This window comes from Podarcis vaucheri, assembly GCF_965113315.1.
Source record: "Podarcis vaucheri genome assembly, chromosome: 13".
NCBI classification, from domain to species: Eukaryota; Metazoa; Chordata; class Lepidosauria; order Squamata; family Lacertidae; genus Podarcis; species Podarcis vaucheri.
Window position 1 is genome coordinate 26,984,326 of NC_138751.1, and position 18,545 is coordinate 27,002,870.

Here is an 18,545-nt window from a genome sequence, read left to right on the forward strand (position 1 = left end):
GAATCAGTCTGATTCAGTTCTGGCTTCAGATGAATCCTGTAGGGAACATATACTAGAACCTTTCACTTTTGCCTGCAAGTGATCCCTACCATACATGCAGTCTCTTGACTTCAGTTTGCTTGGAGATCTAAGTCCTTCCATATATATAATATAAGGCACTCCATTAAAAAAGAAAGTAAAAGAAGAAACAAGGTATTCAGTCTTAAACCGCACTTTATGTATGCAGGCTTGCGGAGAGCTGCTTGCATCCCGAAGCCTGGGGCGTGCTGAGCAGGACGCCCCAGGCTTCGGGCAGATATCCACAAGCCTGGGGAGACCGGCGCAACTTCCCACCGGACTCCCCAGGCTTGCAGATAAGCAGCCTGCTCTGGGGGCTGGGGTCGGGGGAAGCTCGGGCTTCCCCAGCCCCAGCCCCATGCCTGGGGGGGGGAAATAAAATTATTTTCTTTATTTACCCCCCCAAAAAAAACACCTAGTTGCGCCCTATGGGCCTGTGCGCCCTATGGGGCAAAAAATACGGTATTTTTTACCTCCCTTCAAGATTTGTCCTCTTCAGCCAAGTTTATATTTTGAAAACTTAACTTCATTTTCCTGCTGCTTATCCCCAAGGAACATATATATTAACAAGGTGAGAACTCCACAAAGAATTTACTTTCCCTTGATTATACTACATAAGATATTGTCTGTGCTATTCAGCTTTAAAGGTTCATTTTAAGTCATATATGTTTCTCTGCAGAAAGGTTTTATGTCAGATTGTGTGACGAATAGTAGATCATATTAATTTCCTAACCATCAGGTATTCAGTTTTCTTGCAGGATATTTTGTGACTTTTAGTTGCTGTTACTAAAGGTATTGTCTTTGTCCATGGAGTTTTCTTGGCAGGGATACTAGAGTGGCTTGCCGGTTCCTCCTCCAGGTGGATCACGTTTGGTCAAAACTCTCCACTATGACCTGTTCATCTTGGGTGCCCTGCTCGGCATAGTTCATAGCTTTTCTGAGTTATTCAAGCCCCTTCGCCACGGCAAGGCAGTGATCCATGAAGGGGAGTGATCCTGCGGGAGGCAGTAGAAGACAGAAGTGCCTGGCGTGCTCTGGTCCATGGGGTCACGAAGAGTCGGACACGACTAAACGACTAAACAACAAAAGGTATTGTGCTATTTTTACCTTTGGTTTCTTTTTAATGGGACAACATTTCCCTTTTTCTTTGTCAGAATTTTCGAGTGATTTTTTTTTATATGTACCCAGATATTTAAAAGACATGGGGTATTATTGGCGACTTATATGTGACTGTGGCTATTAAATTCTGCAAAGGGGATCAGCATTTTAGGAAACAGACAGGGGCTGGAATGGGTATTACAAAAATGGCAGGTAAATCCCATAGGTGGCTCTGCATGGTCAAATTACATTTTTACTTTCACCATATGTACAAGTAGACAATGTCTAAAAGGAGCAGGTATCTATTTGGCTAAGTTCTCATAATGGGCAAAAAAGGGGGGATTAATTAAACTGAATAACAGCAGTATAACTACAGATTTCAGTGAAGGACTTTTAAAACTGATGACCTTGAAATAATTTAGCAGTAGTAGTAGTACCCCACCTATATGACTGGGCTGCCCCAACCACTCTGGGCAGCTTTCAGCATATCCAAATAGTAATAAAAGAGTAAGTGTTTAAAACTTTCCTATATAGGACTGCCTTCAGGTGTCTTCTAAAAGTTGTATAGTTACTTATCTCCTTGACATCTGATGGGAGGGTTCAATGGGATGCACTCCTAGGTAATTGTTGTATAGCATTATAGCCTGAATGTGTTTCCAATTTTCTATGCACAGAACTAGGTGTCAGGTGGAAGATGTCTAAAAATATAAGGGCCTCTGATTATGATCACAGAATCTTGGGAGTGGGGATTGGTAATACTTGAGGTATTGCAGTCCTGAGCCATAGGTTTCATGGCACATTTCTCTCCTTCTTTCCCATTTGAAACTGTGATCTATTAAAAAAAAATCTGTTCAATACCCATAGATGGATAAAGTATAGAGCTGACTTATACATGAGCTTGTAGTGTGATGAGCAAAGATGACAGCCAGGACCATTAGAAGCCACGAGAAATAGCTGAGAAATATAGGAACCAGAGGCAGTGAAAAAGAAGCAGAGACTTCAGCCACTCAAACCAAAAGCTCTCAAGAAATACGTGTTGTGTGATATCAACTTGGTTAGGTGTGTTGCATTGAAAATAGCATTTCCTGTCATCACAGTTACTTTTATCATTGCAGATGGTATCTGATGAGAAAGATGTGGAGACAGAATTGGACATCAGTGAATGAATTCATTCTTCTTGGCTTCACCACTCACCCCATATTGCAGCAAGTCCTCTTGGTGCTCTGCTCAGCTGTAATTCTGGCTACCATGTTTGGGAACGGCCTCATCATCTACTTGGTGTGGGTTGACTCACGCCTTCATACAGCCATGTATTTTTTCATTGGTAATCTCTCTTTTCTAGACATGCTATTCACAATCATTACTGTCCCTCAGATGCTTGTCCACCTGGCCTCTGGGATAAATATCATTACCTTCAGTAGATGCATGGTCCAACTCAACCTCACTCTGTCTTGTGGGATGACTGAGTGCTTCATCCTGGCTCTCATGGCATATGACCGCTACGTGGCCATATGTCAACCACTGCAGTACCCAATCATCATGAGGATGCAAGTGTGTATCCAGATGGCAGGAGCCTGTTGGTTAGGTGGCTTCTTCAATGCTGCAGCACTGACAGTTGTCACTATAAATTTCCCCTTCTGTGGGCCCAACCAGATCAACCATTTCTTTTGTGAGGAGCCTGCTGTGTTGCAGCTGGCTTGCATGGACACCTATATAGTAAAAGTCCTCATCTTTGCCCTGGGTGTCATTGTGCTCATTTTCCCTTTCACTTTTATAGTGATCTCTTACATCCACATTGCCAGGGTGGTGCTCAGCATGCACTCAGCAAGGGGACGGCAACGAGCTTTCTCCACCTGTGCTACCCACCTCACTGTTGTCACATTGTTCTACAGCACCATTGGCTTCACCTACTTGCAGCCCCAGTCCAGCCGTGTGGCTGACCAGGAAAAGAGAGCCTCAGTTTTCTATGCTCTGGTCTCCCCCATGCTAAACCCTATCATTTATAGTCTGAGAAATAAGGACGTTAAAGGAGCTTTGGCCAAAGCAATGGGGAAAGTCAGCTGAGTCTCTTCCATATTACAGCTTGGAAGAGAGATTATGCATTCAGTGTACAAGCACCCTTAATCCAAACACTCCTGGAATTTATTCCATTTGATCCTCTCCCAGTAAACCACAAAATCTTTAAAGGGTATCTACTATGCTCACTTCTTCAAACTCTGTTTTAATCTGCAGGTCTATACTACATACTTATTATTAGGGTGATTATTAGTCACCCTCTCCTTTGTCACCTGTGGGTCATCCAATAACTGCCACTCTCTACTGAGAGCACTGCACGAATTGGAAACTCTCCAGAGCCATCTCAATGAGCAGGTGGATCCCTCTTCTTCAAAAAATTATTACAATTTGGACTAAGAAACTGGCGTGTTCTGGAAAGAAGGAGATAAAAAAGACCTGCTAAATAAATCAGTCACTGGGCTTTGATCTGAAAGGGTCTTTCATTGTTGTGCTTCAATTTAAGTGGGGTGAGCGGCTGTTTCTTTTTCTACATTTCTACATTTGCTACTTCATGATTTGGTGAACTTCACTAAGAAAGAATCAGTTATCTAAATGGAATGCAGGAGAAACTGTAAAACTAGAGAATTTGATGCTTGACCGCGCAGTCCTCTGTGGAGAGCCCCAATTAGAACTGGCAAAAACAAGATCAGATATGTATGCAGCACGGGTTGAGAAAATGACACAGGCTGTGGCGCAGGAGAAAAAGAAACAGCCTCCCCTCACAGGGGGCTGAAGACAATCGATGGATTATAATTGGGGAATATTCCACACACAAAACTGCATTTGCTTGTATGGATTATTGCTATATATGAATTAATGTGAAAGTGAGGGTGAATATTTGATCTTTGCGAGCTTCCTCTAGGGCCTGGGGTGGGAGCAAGCTTGAATTCTAGAGGTACCAAATAATTATAGATTGTGAAATATACCCTACGGCACTGCTTTTCTATGGAAGACTCATATTTGGAAGATCAGCTTGTTGCGTAGCAAGACCCTCAAGCCAACCCCCCCATTAGTATAAAGAAATTCACACAGACACAGAATTTTTGTTTAAGGTCATTGGGGATTTTTTTTGGCCACAACTTTATTGATTACAGGAAATGAGAGCGGTATTGGCTTAGGCATTGGCAAAAGACAATATCTGACTCCTGCCCCCTTTGCAGGAAGTCTGTAAGGGTAAACCACCCAAAGGGAGACTGCTTCGGGGGAACCCACCTGCATCTCCCCTGGTGTTCCCAGAGGCCTGGCATGGTCCTAGCCCCTCAAGTGAACTTCAGACAAGATCCAGGCCCTGGATTCCTTTAACAGAATACCCTTGAACCATGGAGGGTCAGGTGATGGCCGACCTCCCCTCCTCCACTCAACAATAAGCCAATGCCTAACCACCAAACCTTACATAGTTGTGACAATTGCTAAGAGGTAGGCAAAAACCAAGTGGCCCATGCCAATTCGCCAAATGGAAAAATTCATACCCGGTCCCCGGCCCAAGATGGGCAACCAACCGAAGTCCAAAGCAAGGCCAAATGACACTTAAATTAAAGGGAGGGTTGGTGGGTGTTCAGCAGCACGAATCAGGTGCTTGGCACACGTCACACTGCTGCTTTTATACATTCTCTCGTAATCAGCTCTTCAAATTGATTGGGCAATAGCCCTGGGTGATCATGGTGCCACCCTGGCGTGAGGGTGATGGCTCTACCCACACCGGGGGGGGGGGGCAGGTTGAGGACCTGCCCACAACCAGGGTCAACTATTAAGATGATCCCACTTTAAAAAACTGAAAATTGCTGTGCCATAAATCTTATTAAATGAAGGAGAGCTGGAAGAGAGCCCAGAGCCCTTGAAGATAAGACTGTGGAATGAAAGGGGGGGCCACTGGAGGGGACTGCACTGAAAATCAATTGATGGATAACAACACAAAATAAAATGCCTCTTACATATGGGTTTGTTAAACATGATAGAAAGTCACATACCAGTGATTGTGAGGATAGGACAATGGGTTAAGATCAGAATTATGAAACTGGGGAAAAACAACAGAGAAGGAAGCAGGAACAAGTGAAAGAATCTTTCTCCCAACAGCCAGAACATGGGAAGCCCTCTTAAAAAAATTAATTTGGAATGTATAATTGGCTTTATTGTTTGTATTATGATGTGGCAAGATTTGATTTGTTATTAATTGGAATGTTATTAATTGAATATTAATAAAAATATTTTATATAAAATTAGTCACTCTCTCCTTGGTAGCTCTCCTAACTTTAGATCTGGCTGGGAAATTATGGGTGATTTGGATCTGTAACATAATTCTCAGTACTTCACTAATCTACAGTTTGCACAATATTCAGGAAAGTCAAGATCAAGGCACAGTAGTGTGTTTACTTACTCGCTCACCCACAGTGCAATCCAACAATCTTTCCCTTAATATTGATGGCTACTGAGTTCTTAGGATACTATGTTGTCCCCTGTCAGCAGAGTGACATTGTTCTGATTGAACTACAACTCCCATCCACTCCCACCAGCAACGCCTCTGTGAGAAATGGCAACACATGAATAGTTAGAAAGACAGAGTCAGAGTTTACAGTTGAAAGTTGCAGTGATTTGAACCCAATATAAAGCAGCAAGTTTGGGAGAAGACAGAGGCAAGAGCAATGCCTGATGTCTGTTTGAATCCAAGGCTGTGGCTATGGGAGAAAAACACCCTTTTGGAGTGGCGATGCTGTGAATCCATCTGTCACAGGCTGTATATATACTGTTAAGTACTTAATTCGTTCCAGAGGTCCATTCTTAACCTGAAACTGTTCTTAACCTGAAGCACCACTTTAGCCGCCGCACTGCCGGAGCACGATTTCTGTTCTCATCCTGAAGCAAAGTTCTTAACCTGAAGCACTATTTCTGGGTTAGCGGAGTGTGTAACCTGAAGCGTATGTAACCTGAAGCGTATGTAACCCGAGGTACCACTTTATATGTAAATAAACCATATATCATAAAAACACCACATTCTCCACTGTGCCTCATTCTTGAAGGAAACATGAACCCTGGGTGTATTCCTGGAATCTTGCACCACGCATTGCTTATATCAAGTCCGATTTAGGGTGAAAGATTTCTGCCTGTATTGCAAAGGGTTGGACCACATGAGCCTTGTGCTTCCTTCCAGCTATACAATTCTATGATTCTATTATATCAACATCATGCTTTCCAATGAGTTCAGATGTTAACATTCAATTGCCAGTCATTGTGTGGACTCATTAAGAGCTGTGCATGTATATGTAAATCAGTCCCCAACCTCCCAAAGGCAAGAGCAGATAGAGCTTATATTTGACTTTAACTTGCATCAGTTAAATATCTGATAACCATTGTACATATTTTAATGCTGCTATATAATTTTTTACAAATGGTTTTTTAGCTTTCCGTGGGGGCGTTTTTCCTTACTGCTTTAGCCAAGGCTCCTTTGACTTCCTTGTTCCTTAAACTATAGATAATAGGATTAAGCATTGGAGTGACCACGGCATATACGAAAGCCAACATCTTGTCTTGGTTGGGTGAAGTGTTTGTTCTGGGGTTCATATAAGCAAATGCAGCTGTTCCATAGCAGAAGGTGACGACAGTCAGGTGAGAGGAACATGTGGAGAAGGCTCTGTGCCGACCTTCTGAAGAGTGGATGCATAGGATAGCACGGATTATATAAACATAAGAAAGCATTATCAAGATGCAGGGGATGAGTAGCACAATGACCCCTGCCACCATAAGCATGATTTCATTGATAAAGGTCTCAGAGCAAGCTAACTTGATAACACCCAGGACTTCACAAGCAAAGTGGTTGATGATGTTGAAAGTGCAGAAGTGAAGGCGCATGGTGAACCCAGTTTGCACTAGAGCATTGAGGAAGCCACCAATCCAGGAAGCTAGTGCCAACTGAATACACACTGTCCTATTCATGATGACTTTATAATGCAAGGGATAGCAAACAGCCACATATCTGTCATAAGCCATGGCTGCCAACAGGATAAACTCAATGCCGCCAAAGGTCAAAGAGATACAGAGCTGGGCCATGCATCTGTTGAAGGAGATGGTCTTTGGACTAATCAGGAAATGAACCAGCAGTTGAGGCACCACACTTGTTGTGTAGCAGATGTCCAAGAAAGAGAGATTGGTCAGGAAGAAGTACATTGGTGTGCTGAGCCGTGGGTCAATACGGATGGCCACAATGATGAGTGTGTTACCTGTCAGGGTGATGAAGTACATGGAGAGAACCACTGCAAAGAGGCACAAATTGGCGCCTCGGTCGCTGGAGAATCCCACAAATATGAACTCTTTGATACTGGTCTGGTTGCGTTGTTCCATTATGCAGACAATGTATCTCTGCTGAAGGGAAAAAATCAGAGGAAGTGGGAAGCATGACTTACACTTTGTGGTTTGAGGTGTCACAGTCCCTTTGCTCCTCATCTAAAAATTAATGATGGACACAGACATAACATTTTAGGAGCACTCTAGGTAAATGGAAAGCATTGTCAGTGTGATGAAATGTTTGCTACAGTACCAGGAGAGTGTAGGAATGGGGGAGAAATTCATTTTGGTTCAATTCAGTGCACATCTTAATGAAAACTGAGTTGAACTCATCTAATTTACGGTTCCCAAGACAACTTGTAAAAAGAAACACAGCTATCCTTCAAACACATGCCTGAATTTTGTAATGTAGTCCTACATTCTAGGGACGCGGGTGGCGCTGTGGGTAAAACCTCAGTGTCTAGGGCTTGCCGATCGCATGGTCGGCGGTTCGAATCCCCGCAGCGGGGTGAGCTTCCGTTGTTCAGTCCCAGCTCCTGCCCACCTAGCAGTTCGAAAGCACCCCCAAGTGCAAGTAGATAAATAGGTACCGCTTTATAGTGGGAAGGTAACGGCGTTTCCATGCGCTGCACTGGTGCTGGTTCGCCAGAGCAGCTTCGTCATGCTGGCCATGTGACCCGGAAGTGTCTTCGGACAGTGCTGGCTCCCGGCCTCTTAAGCGAGATGAGCACGCAACCCCATAGTCGGACACGACTGGCCCGTATGGGCAGGGGTACCTTTACCTTTTTACCTACATTCTACTTTTTAAAAAACAATGTATATGTCAGGGGAAACCATGCATAATTTAAAGCAAATAACACAAAAGACCATAACAGAGAAAATGCATCTGAAATGTTTAAATTAGACAAAATGCCAATTTTAGGAGAAATCAGTACAAAAATGCTATTTTGGGGAAAAACTTCCCACCCCCACCCCGCAAAAAGAAATGAAAACTATTATGGAAATGTGGTGAGTTTAATTTCATTTTGAGAAAATTAGACATTCAGATTGATAGATTTGGTCATGCCTGATGAAGAGTTAATAATTGCAGGAGGGATCATTTGCTTTCTATATGCTGCTAAATGGACAGCCCAGCAAGTTTCTCCAGTCTTATTGCCCACGATTAGAGTGTTTACAAACATGCAAATTTTAGATCAATACCCAAAATACAAATGAAATTGCTGTAAACAACACAGTAAGGAATCTTTAAAAACTAACAAGAAAGAGAGAGAGAATGATGCATCTATTTAATGATTAGTGTTATATGACAAGGGGGGAGTCTGTATGATGCCTGAGTCCCTTCCCATTTACTGGGTCCTGTGCTAAGTAAGGGTTAAAAGCTGGTGGGAGATTCCATTACTAACTGGGCAATGGTAAGGTAATGGCCATAGCTTGCCATTTAACCACCTTCATCAGCAACTCTTTCTCTAGACAATGATTGTGAATCACCATCTTTTACATTTTTGTACGTGCTGTAAGCCACCCAGAGTGGCTGGGGAAACCCTGCCAGATGGACATGGTATTATTATTGTTGTTGTTGTTGTTGTTGTTGTTGTTGTTATTATTATTATTATTAAAACATCACAGTCTTTGCTGTTCCTCATTCCAAAGGAAGTGGACCCTTGGTAAGCCCCTTGTACCCTTGGAGTCTCTCACCTATCAGAGCCAGGGCTTGGGTGTAACAATTGAATGGACAAGGATGAGGAAAGGTGGATGCAAATATCAAAGGATCATTTCAGTAAAAACAAACACAAACATGAAATGAACTGTAGTCCAGAAAGGTTTATAACATAGGTAATTGGCTCAACCAATAATGGATACATCCATGAAAACTAAACCAATACCAACAGATGATTCAGCCAAGCTACATGAAGTGGGGAGCAGGAAGGGGGAATCATTACTGTGTCTGACCATTTTAGGAATAATGTTCTTTACTTGCCGACGCTGTCAGCCACCTCAGGTTCCCTCCATCTGAATTGGCAAAAAGTGCAACATAGGGGGGGAAAGAACTTTATTCCTGAAATTGCTCCTGTGAGGAACTACTAAGCATATAGGTGCACATAAACCTAGATGTGGAACAGGAACTATGAATGAATGAATGAATCTTTATTTGCACCAGCCATTGACTATAGCAATAAAACAACAATACGATATACAAAGAATAGAAATAAAAGTCAATTATTTAAAATACATTTTAGAGTTTTGAATCAGTAGCCGAATAGTTGATCTTATTCTGATTGCCCATCTAAAAACCTTGCAACCTTTGCTATCACCTGCTCATCTTGATCTGAGAAAGGACACTGTGGTAGTGGTTGGGCGACCTGGAATGGACAATAAAAGAGGGGTGAGGAACTACTAAGCATATAGGTGCACATAAACCTAGATGTGGAACAGGAACTATTGTTATTATTATTTTTTAAAAAAAACACACCAATACATAAGAATAAAGTTTCACTGGAGAACCCCCATCTCTATCCCCACTCCTTACTTCATCTGGTGTGTATTGGTCCAGCAAATGGAAGTCTTGTAAGAAACATGGATTTTCCAAGAAGACACTGTAGACAATTATTGAGTTCAGGTTCAGCCTACAGTTCCAAATCCCCATTGGGCAATTAATCAAGACAACACTTTTTAAAGTTTTGAGGTTAGAGCTTTCATCATCCAAAGCCTCTGAAAATAATTTGAGGCTGTACCAGTTTATCAGTTTCATAGGATCACTTGCAATATATGATGTAACCAGGTGATCCTCAACTAAGTCATGCACAAAGTAAACCCATTGACATCAATGGACTCAACAATACTATTTTGGTTCAATTCAAAATAAAGAAAGAAATGAGGCTTAGAAAAGGAAGGGCTTGGGGGTGGGGAGAAAGAGAGGCAGATCAGAGAGGGTAGGACTTTTTCAATTATCCAGTCTCCCTCGTGAAAGGTCGTGCAAGCACATGAAGCAGTGATAGTTTTGATTCAGATAATAATATTTATTTATTAATTTCATAAAAATTAAAGACTGCTTGATTGTAAAAAACAAACAAACACTCAAAATATTTTACAAAAGAAAAAAAAGAGAAATTACAGCTATACTTTAAAACATACAGAAGTTACAATACTGAAATAGATTTAAATTATATAACAAATATATAATTCCCACAGTACATGTGACAAGAGAAAGGATTTAGAAAATCAAGAGAAAACACACACATCGCAATCCTCCGGCAGGATGCTCAAGTTTTCACCCTAATTTAAAAACATTATTTTGGAATTTCTGGGGCATTAAGCTACGAGTCAGTCTGCCAACAGACCTCCTAAAAGACTCTTTCACTTCTCTGTTCCTGAGACTGTATATCAGTGGATTGACCAGAGGGGTCAGAATGGTGTAAAAAGCAGAGAAGACTTTGTTTAGCTTTCTCATATTTTCAGTATTGGGCAGCACATAGACTATGATTAGGGTGCCATAATAAATTGTAACCACGGCAAGATGAGATGAGCATGTGGAGAAGGCCTTTTTCCTTCCAGTAGCAGATGGGATTCTCAGGATAGTGGTGATGATGAACATATATGATGTCAAAGTCAATAGAAAAGGAGGAAGGATGTAAATGACTGAAAATATGAAACCCATCAATTCAAATTTTTGTGCCTCAGTGCAAGCAATTCTTGCTACTGGGGTAAAGTCACAAAAGAAATGTTCAATTTCATTGGGGCCGCAGAACGTCAACCGTGTCATTGGGTACATCATTATTGACATTGCTAGAAACCCATTAATCCAAGACCCAGCTGCCATGTGAAGGCAGAGCCTGTTGTTCATTAGGGTTGCATAATGTAGGGGCTTACATATTGCTATGTATCTGTCATAAGACATCATAGCTAGGAGACTGCATTCAGTAACGATCAGAGAACTAAAGAAATAGAATTGTGTGATGCAGCCAGGGATGGAAATAGCTCTGTCTGCAGTCAGGGAACTAACAAGGACCTTGGGCAAGATGGTTGAACTGTAGAAGGTCTCCAAGCAAGACAGGTTAGCAAGGAAAAAGTACATAGGAGTGTGAAGGTTGTGGTTTGTCACAACTAATCCAACAATGAGGATGTTTCCAGTCATTGTAAGGATGTATATAGTTAGAAACAAGATGAAGAGGACAATCTGTAGGTCTTGAAAATCCCCAAATCCCTGGAGAATCAATTCTGTGATGATGGTTTGATTTCTCCCTTCTGCCATTGCCATCCTTCATATCTAGGGGGAAATGTAATAAAATTCACTGAATTATTAACCATTATTTGCTGCTGCATACGGTACAATGACTATTAAGTATGGCTCTGCTAGGGATTGTGTAGGTGATTCTCTTTTGCCAGAACTTTCCATATCTTATGTGTGTGTTTTTGAGACACAATGATCTGAAGGTTTAGTGTTACACATTTCACAACAGCATTACTCTTGTCAGTGTATGCTTTTGTAGTGGATACATATGCACTCATTATCAAAGTGCAAGTTTAACTTCCATTAATGGTTTTCCTATTTGGAGCAACACAAAAACAAGCGTATGAGAATAACTTGCATTTCTACATCCCACATCATTCCATGATTATTGAGTAGGAACATTGTTTGTTGTCAGTGTTAATAAATGCAAAGAACAAGTAGTTTTGTATTTCAGTTTGAATGAATCAATAAAAACGTTGATACAAAAATAGAAGAGTAGGAAGGGGATGGAAAGGAAGATATCTGTACAACTGCATGTCCAGTCTCTTCAGCTTAAGGCCACAATCCTACATGCATTTACCTAAGAGTAAGCCTTATTGAACTCAATAGATCTTACTTCTTAGTAGGTGTTTAGAGGATTGCATTGTAGTTGATGTAGTTCTGGTGAAGTTCAGAAATTTAATTCAAGGAGTAAAACTAATCTTAGTTGTTTTTCTTTCTAGCAGCCAATGACAGCTGGCCTTAATTGAATATGTGGTGATTGTATTAGTTTATAGTCTCACCATTATTTGATCTCCCACATCTCATCTTTCTTTAGTTGTGCCCTTGTGACAGATATAGGTGGCCCAGATAAATGAGTAAATACAAGGTAGGCAATAAAAAGAGAACCAACATATCTAAGGAGAGCCAGAGGCAAAGGCAACCCATAGAACTATAATATCATAGAGATGGAAATCACCCCAAGGATCATCTTGCATTGATCACCCTGCAATGCAAAAATCACAGCTAAGGAATCCCTGACTGATGTCCATTCAACTAATGGCCCTCTGGGATCCTCAGGTGAAGAAGCTTTGGGTCTCTGTTTTTGGATGATGTTCAGTTGCATGCTAATAAATTCAGTTTGGGCAATTAAAGTTGATTGGGAGTTATTGTGCAAGAAACCAACATCACCAAAAGATCAGATAAAGAAAGTGAAAGGAAAACATGTGGGATAACATTTGATCAATCAGCTTACTCCCCTGCAAACAAGAAGCAGATCCTCTGGAAGCCAGACATGTGGCCTTGGAGCCTTACAAGATCCTGCAGTGAGAACCGGTGGTGGTGTAATGGTCAGAGTGTCAGGCTAGGACCTGGGAGACCAGGGTTCAAATCCCTCATTGAGCCATAAGCATGTTCTGTTACTTGTCAGCTTGTCATGCAATTGTACAGAAAATAGCCCCAGGAATTTGGAGGCTAATCACACTACTGGCTTCCCACCTTCTAAGGAAAGGCTATCACTCAGATACAGAGGTCTTGGCCTCTTTTCCTCATTGATTTTGTTTTCCCTCCCCCATGAGCAGTGTTTCTTACCTGTATAGTCCTTTATCTCATTCTGTTGAGTGATATGCTTGAAGTGCAAAATATGGAGCATAGATTGACCTTCTGTTCTTCTTCATGCTCCCTGTATTATTATTCTCTCTTTCTTGTTCTGATATTTGCATCTTTGAGTTCTGCATGGATTTCATCTGTACATATGAACCCTTACAGCAAGGAGACATTATGTTCTGAGGACCAACCCCCATACAACTGCCACTTTTTTCCATGTATCCATCTAATTTAATGTCCCTTGGAGATAAGTGTCTCCTATGTCTCATTTAAGGGAAGAACTAAGTCTCCTGGGGTCACATTCAAATTCAATTTTTACCTTCACAGAATGCAATGTTTGTGATTAGGTACACCCACAGAGGTAAGAAAAAAGAGTCATTCCATTACCTGGAGGGGTCACTTCCTGGTTCGCATGGAGAAGCTATTTTCAACAGAGCCCGATGACAAAAGCACACAGCTGTATTGAGGCAGCAGCAAGTGTCAAATTTTTGCATCTCTAACAATTTTGCACCTGGGGCAACCTCCCCTATGGTCCCCCTCACCCTATGCTGCTGCTGGATGGTGCCATTCAGCCTGGCAGAAAAACTGGGGATAATGTTGCCCAACAAGGCTATGTTGTGCGTGTCAGGTTCATACACCCAGGATGCCCACAGCATAGAGGGAGGCGCCTTAACAAACCTAGCTTCATGAACATAGAGTGCAGCCCTGGTGATGAGAGGGATAGAATCCCCTGTTTATTAGAATTCACTGGCCCAGATGTATTTTATTTGGTTACAGTGGTACCTTGATTTTAGAATGTAATCCATTCCAGAAGACTGTTCGAGTTCTGAAATGTTCAAAAAACAAAAACTCAACAGCCAACAGCTAGGTAGGCCTCAGGATCTTGCACTCAGTGGAAGCCGCATGGCATGTCTGACATCTCAGGTGTGTTTGAAAACCGAAGCATTTACTTCAGGGTATACAGAGTTCATAAACCAAACTGTTCATCAATGGAGATGTTCAAAAACCGAGGTACAACTGTATTTTGGTTTAATTAGTTTGTTTTGCAGGGCCTCTGGTTTGTTATATTTTAATAAGTATAACATGTTTACACAAAATATTGTGTGTCTCAAAATTTCCTTCTGGTGTGATGGCAATTGCCTATATCCCACCTTTCAAGATGCAAATTCTACTGAGGCAGTAAAGGTAAAGGGACCCCTGACCATTAGGACCAGTCGTGACCGACTCTAGGGTTGCGGTGCTCATCTTGCTTTATTGGCCGAGGAATCTGGCATACAGCTTCTGGGTCATGTGGCCAACATGACTAAGCCACTTCTGGCGAACCAGAGCAGCACACTGAAATGCTGTTTACCTTCCCGCCAGAGTGATACCTATTTATCTACTTGGACTTTGAGGTGCTTTCGAACTGCTTGGTTGGCAGGAGCAGGGACCGAGCAATGGGAGCTCACCCCGTCGCGGGGATTCGAACCGCCGACCTTCTGATATGCAAGTCCTAGGCTCTGTGGTTTAATTCACAGCGCCACCCGCATCCCTTTCTCAAATTATTCTGCCTAGGGAAGACCTTGCAAATGAATATTGCTTTCAGTAAAATAAATATTACTATGAAAATTTAGGGGTTATGATAGTCTCAAAGAATAAATTCTATGTTTCTTGATGCAAAAAAAATATCTCCAATATTCACACTTGACTTCATGTGGCTAGAAATTGGAGGTTTCCAGTTGTGAAGGGCATCAGAGTGGTCACAATGTGAAACTGATGTAATACAAACAAGCAACAGCAAGCATGCAACTGTTGCAATGCTGAGTACTACCAACAACAACAACAAACCAATGCTGACCATTTTCTGAGAAAGAGGAATCAATCAGTGGGATGAGGAGGTAATTTTCACCCCTCCATCCTCCCCTCTGCATGGTGCCTTTGCAGCAGATTTAGAGGGGGTGAAGTGTGCAGTGAAAGCTACAGTAAATTTCTGAAAATCTGCTCCCTCCCCATTCTGTTTTTAAAAACGTTTTCTTTCAGTAGAAAGGTGCAATTGGACACAATAGGGTTGATCTGGAATTTATTATCATTTATTTATTGTTTAGACCATTTATATACCACTTTATATATTAATATATATCCAAGTTCTATAAAGCAAACATAAACAACAAAAATATTTTCAAAACACCAAATAAAATCAATAACACAAATTACTAAAAATAAAGAAGTGTATCTGAAGAAGTGTGCATGCACACGAAAGCTCATACCAAGAACTAACTTAGTTGGTCTTTAAGGTGCTACTGGAAGGAATTTTTTTATTTTGACTATGGCAGACCAACACGGCTACCTATCTGTAAACAAATTACTAATAAATACAAACAAATATCAATTCATTCTCCTGTGGCACACTGCCCCACTCGACAACCCTCTTCCAACTTTCACCCAGAGCCGCAAAACATCCCAGAACACCTCCAAGATTTCACAACAAAGAAGAGTCTTGGAACCAGCTGACATCACAATAATCACTCATAAGCACTGGGATTGCTTTTATTGGCAGGCAAAAAGGTTCATGGGGCTTCAGGTGGTTCTTAGCTGTGTCCCTTTCAGCACTCAATAAACTACAGTGTACAACTACAGTTTACGCACCTAGCTCCAAGCTACAGCAGGTAGAATTAAGCAGATCATGAATGGTGATAATGAATGACACAAGAAAAATAGTATAATTTCTTCTGTACCATCACTATATGTATGACAAGAGAAAGAAAGAGATTTAGACACTATATAAAGGCTTCAGTATCCATAAGATGAAGTCACCAATTTCTCCCCTAATCCAAAATTAGTGCCTTTGATTCCCTATGATCTTATGCAGCTTTCCAATAGATTTCTTAAGAGACTCTTTCACTTCCTTGTTCCTGAGACTGTATATCAGGGGATTGGCCAGAGGTGTTAGGATGGTGTAAAAAACAGAGAAGACTTTGTTTAGCTTTCTCATATTTTCCCTCTTGGGCAACACATAAACTAAGATTAGGGTCCCATAATAAATTGTAACTACAACAAGGTGAGATGAGCAAGTGGAGAAGGCTTTTTGCCTTCCAGTGGCAGATGGGATTCTCAGGATGGTGATGATGATAAATGTGTATGAGGTCACAGTCAATGAGAATGGTGGCAAGGTGAAAATGGTTGAGAATATGAAGCACATCAGTTCTAATGTTTGAGTTTCACTGCAAGCGATACTTGTTATGGGGGTAAAGTCACAGAAGAAATGTTCTATTTCATTGGGACCACAAAATGTCAACCTTGTCATCAGATACATCATTACTGACATTGCCAAAAAACCTGTAATCCAACAGCCAGCTGCCATGAGAACACATCGCTTAGCTGTCATATGAGTTCCATAATGCAGAGGTTTACATATTGCTACATACCTGTCATAAGACATCATAGCTAGGAGACCACATTCAGTAACTACCAGAGCAGTAAAGAAATAGAATTGCGCAATGCAGCCAGGGATGGAAATGGCTCTCTCTGCAGTCAGGGAACTGACAAGGACCTTGGGCAAGATGGTTGAACTGTAGAAGGTCTCCAAGCAAGAGAGGTTTGCCAGAAAAAAGTACATGGGAGTGTGGAGGTTGTGGTTTGTCACAACTAATCCAACAATGAGGATGTTTCCAGTCATTGTAAGGATGTATATAGTTAGAAACAAGATGAAGAGGACAATCTGTAGGTCTTGAAAATCCCCAAATCCCTGGAGAATCAATTCTGTGATGATGGTTTGATTTCTCCCTTCTGCCATTGTCATCCTTTGTATCTAGCAGCAGTGGTTCTTTTTTCCCTTTCAGTAGTCAGTGAAAGCTTTCCTTCATTTAATATCAGTGACTTACATTGTCATGTATTGTATGTGCACTTCCTTTCTTCAGTCATGCATTTGTTGTGCATTATCTTTTTTCTCACCTTCATGACAATTATTTCTTAGTTTACATTATTCTGTTGAGTGATAAACTTAAAATGCAGAATATGGAGAACCTTTTCTTCATCAACATGCTTCCTGTATCTGATAATCTATCTGTCTTATTCTGATACTTTGCTTTTGCTTTCCTGTAAAGTATTGTACTGCTCCTCCCCTGCCTTCATTGCATAAATGGTAGAAGTTTGTCTTCTGCATCCATTTCATTTATACAGATGAAACCTCATGGTAAGAAGACATTATATTCCGAGGACCAATGTCATCTACACCTTCTACTTGTTTTTGTGTATGTAATGTCTAAAGTAATTTCCCCTGGTGATGTGTGTCTCTTATGTCTCATTTAAATGAGTAACTAAATCACCTGGGGTCATATTCAAAAATAAAGTTGATGATTAGGTCATTAAAATTTGACAAAATAGTCCCAGTCTGCTAGGAAATTCTGGCACATTGACCCCCCAATATCCCTTCATTAACAAAGAGTTGGGTTTGCTTGTTAAGCATGCTAGTCTTTATAAAAGGGATCAGAAGACTAAGATGGAAACTGGAAAAGTTTGCTTGTTGCTCAATGTAACAAAGTGAAAAGGGTTAATGAAATCAGGTGTGTCGTAATTAGTACAATGGACTATCTAAACTTGTCAGGCAAGTTTATTTATATCTATGCTAAAAAAGATTCAAACATAATAGTGCTTGGACATGTGTGATGACATATGCTCACACCTTTTCAGTGGCTTGTCATGTCAAGTAGATAACATTCAGAAAGGCGTGTGCAGAGGGGGACATCTGTCCAAGCTGCTGTTCAGAAAGGAAGTTGATATTCTTGGATACTGAAAAGAAGATCTTGTTAGTTCCGTTTCCTAATATGGACAAAGATATGACACTACTGTATTTTGTACTTGATTTCTGAATCTGAGGTCTCAAGTAAATGTGATACAAGATAACCACAATCTGATCTCACAACATTCCTCTTACTTTAAAGAAGGTGCAGGAGAAGGTGCTGAACTGAATCAGGACCATACTGCATCAGAAAACAAGCTTAAAACTCCCTTAGTTTCTTTTCCTCAAATAGCCCTGCCCCAGTGCTATCTACTCTGCTGGAGAAATCATGTCAGTTTTCCCATGTTTTTCCCCAGTATGGAAAACAGATGGGACTCTCTGTGTGGTAAAGAACATGAAAATCCTCCAGGTGAAAGGGTTTATTTCCAATTTAACTGCTGATCCAATTTGCCTGATGTCCCAGAGAAAGATTTATTGTCTAAATCTTTCTCTGGGACATCAGGCAAATTGGATCAGCAGTTAAATTGGAAA

General features: G+C 41.1%; 4 protein-coding genes across 5 annotated transcripts in view; all 4 read right to left on the reverse strand.

Annotated features, from left to right (window-relative positions):
* Positions 1-18,545, reverse strand: part of LOC309516597 (vomeronasal type-2 receptor 26-like) — a gene marked incomplete at both ends in the record, with an annotated part of 367,451 nt that overhangs the window by 291,734 nt on the left and 57,172 nt on the right. The window lies entirely within an intron of this gene.
* On the reverse strand, positions 6,601-7,542 carry LOC309517264 (olfactory receptor-like protein OLF3; the record flags this gene model as incomplete). The annotated part of the gene is made up of 1 exon (XM_082196406.1): positions 6,601-7,542. The coding sequence occupies one exon, from the start codon at positions 7,540-7,542 to the stop codon at positions 6,601-6,603; it is 942 nt and encodes a 313-aa protein (XP_082052532.1).
* On the reverse strand, positions 10,722-13,953 carry LOC309517232 (olfactory receptor 6F1-like). 2 transcript variants are annotated; one of them, XM_082196371.1, is made up of 2 exons: positions 13,685-13,953; positions 10,722-11,749 (listed from the first exon to the last, which is right to left on the reverse strand). In XM_082196371.1, exon 2 carries the CDS (start codon positions 11,738-11,740, stop codon positions 10,754-10,756), a length of 987 nt encoding a protein of 328 aa, XP_082052497.1. In that variant the 5' UTR covers positions 11,741-11,749; positions 13,685-13,953; the 3' UTR covers positions 10,722-10,753. The 2 variants fall into 2 exon arrangements, with proteins under 2 accessions (XP_082052497.1, XP_082052498.1); XM_082196372.1 differs by lacking the exon at positions 13,685-13,953 and adding an exon at positions 13,283-13,451.
* On the reverse strand, positions 15,640-18,482 carry LOC309517241 (olfactory receptor 6B1-like). The gene has a single exon (XM_082196381.1). The coding sequence runs from the start codon at positions 17,073-17,075 to the stop codon at positions 16,113-16,115; it is 963 nt and encodes a 320-aa protein (XP_082052507.1). The 5' UTR covers positions 17,076-18,482; the 3' UTR covers positions 15,640-16,112.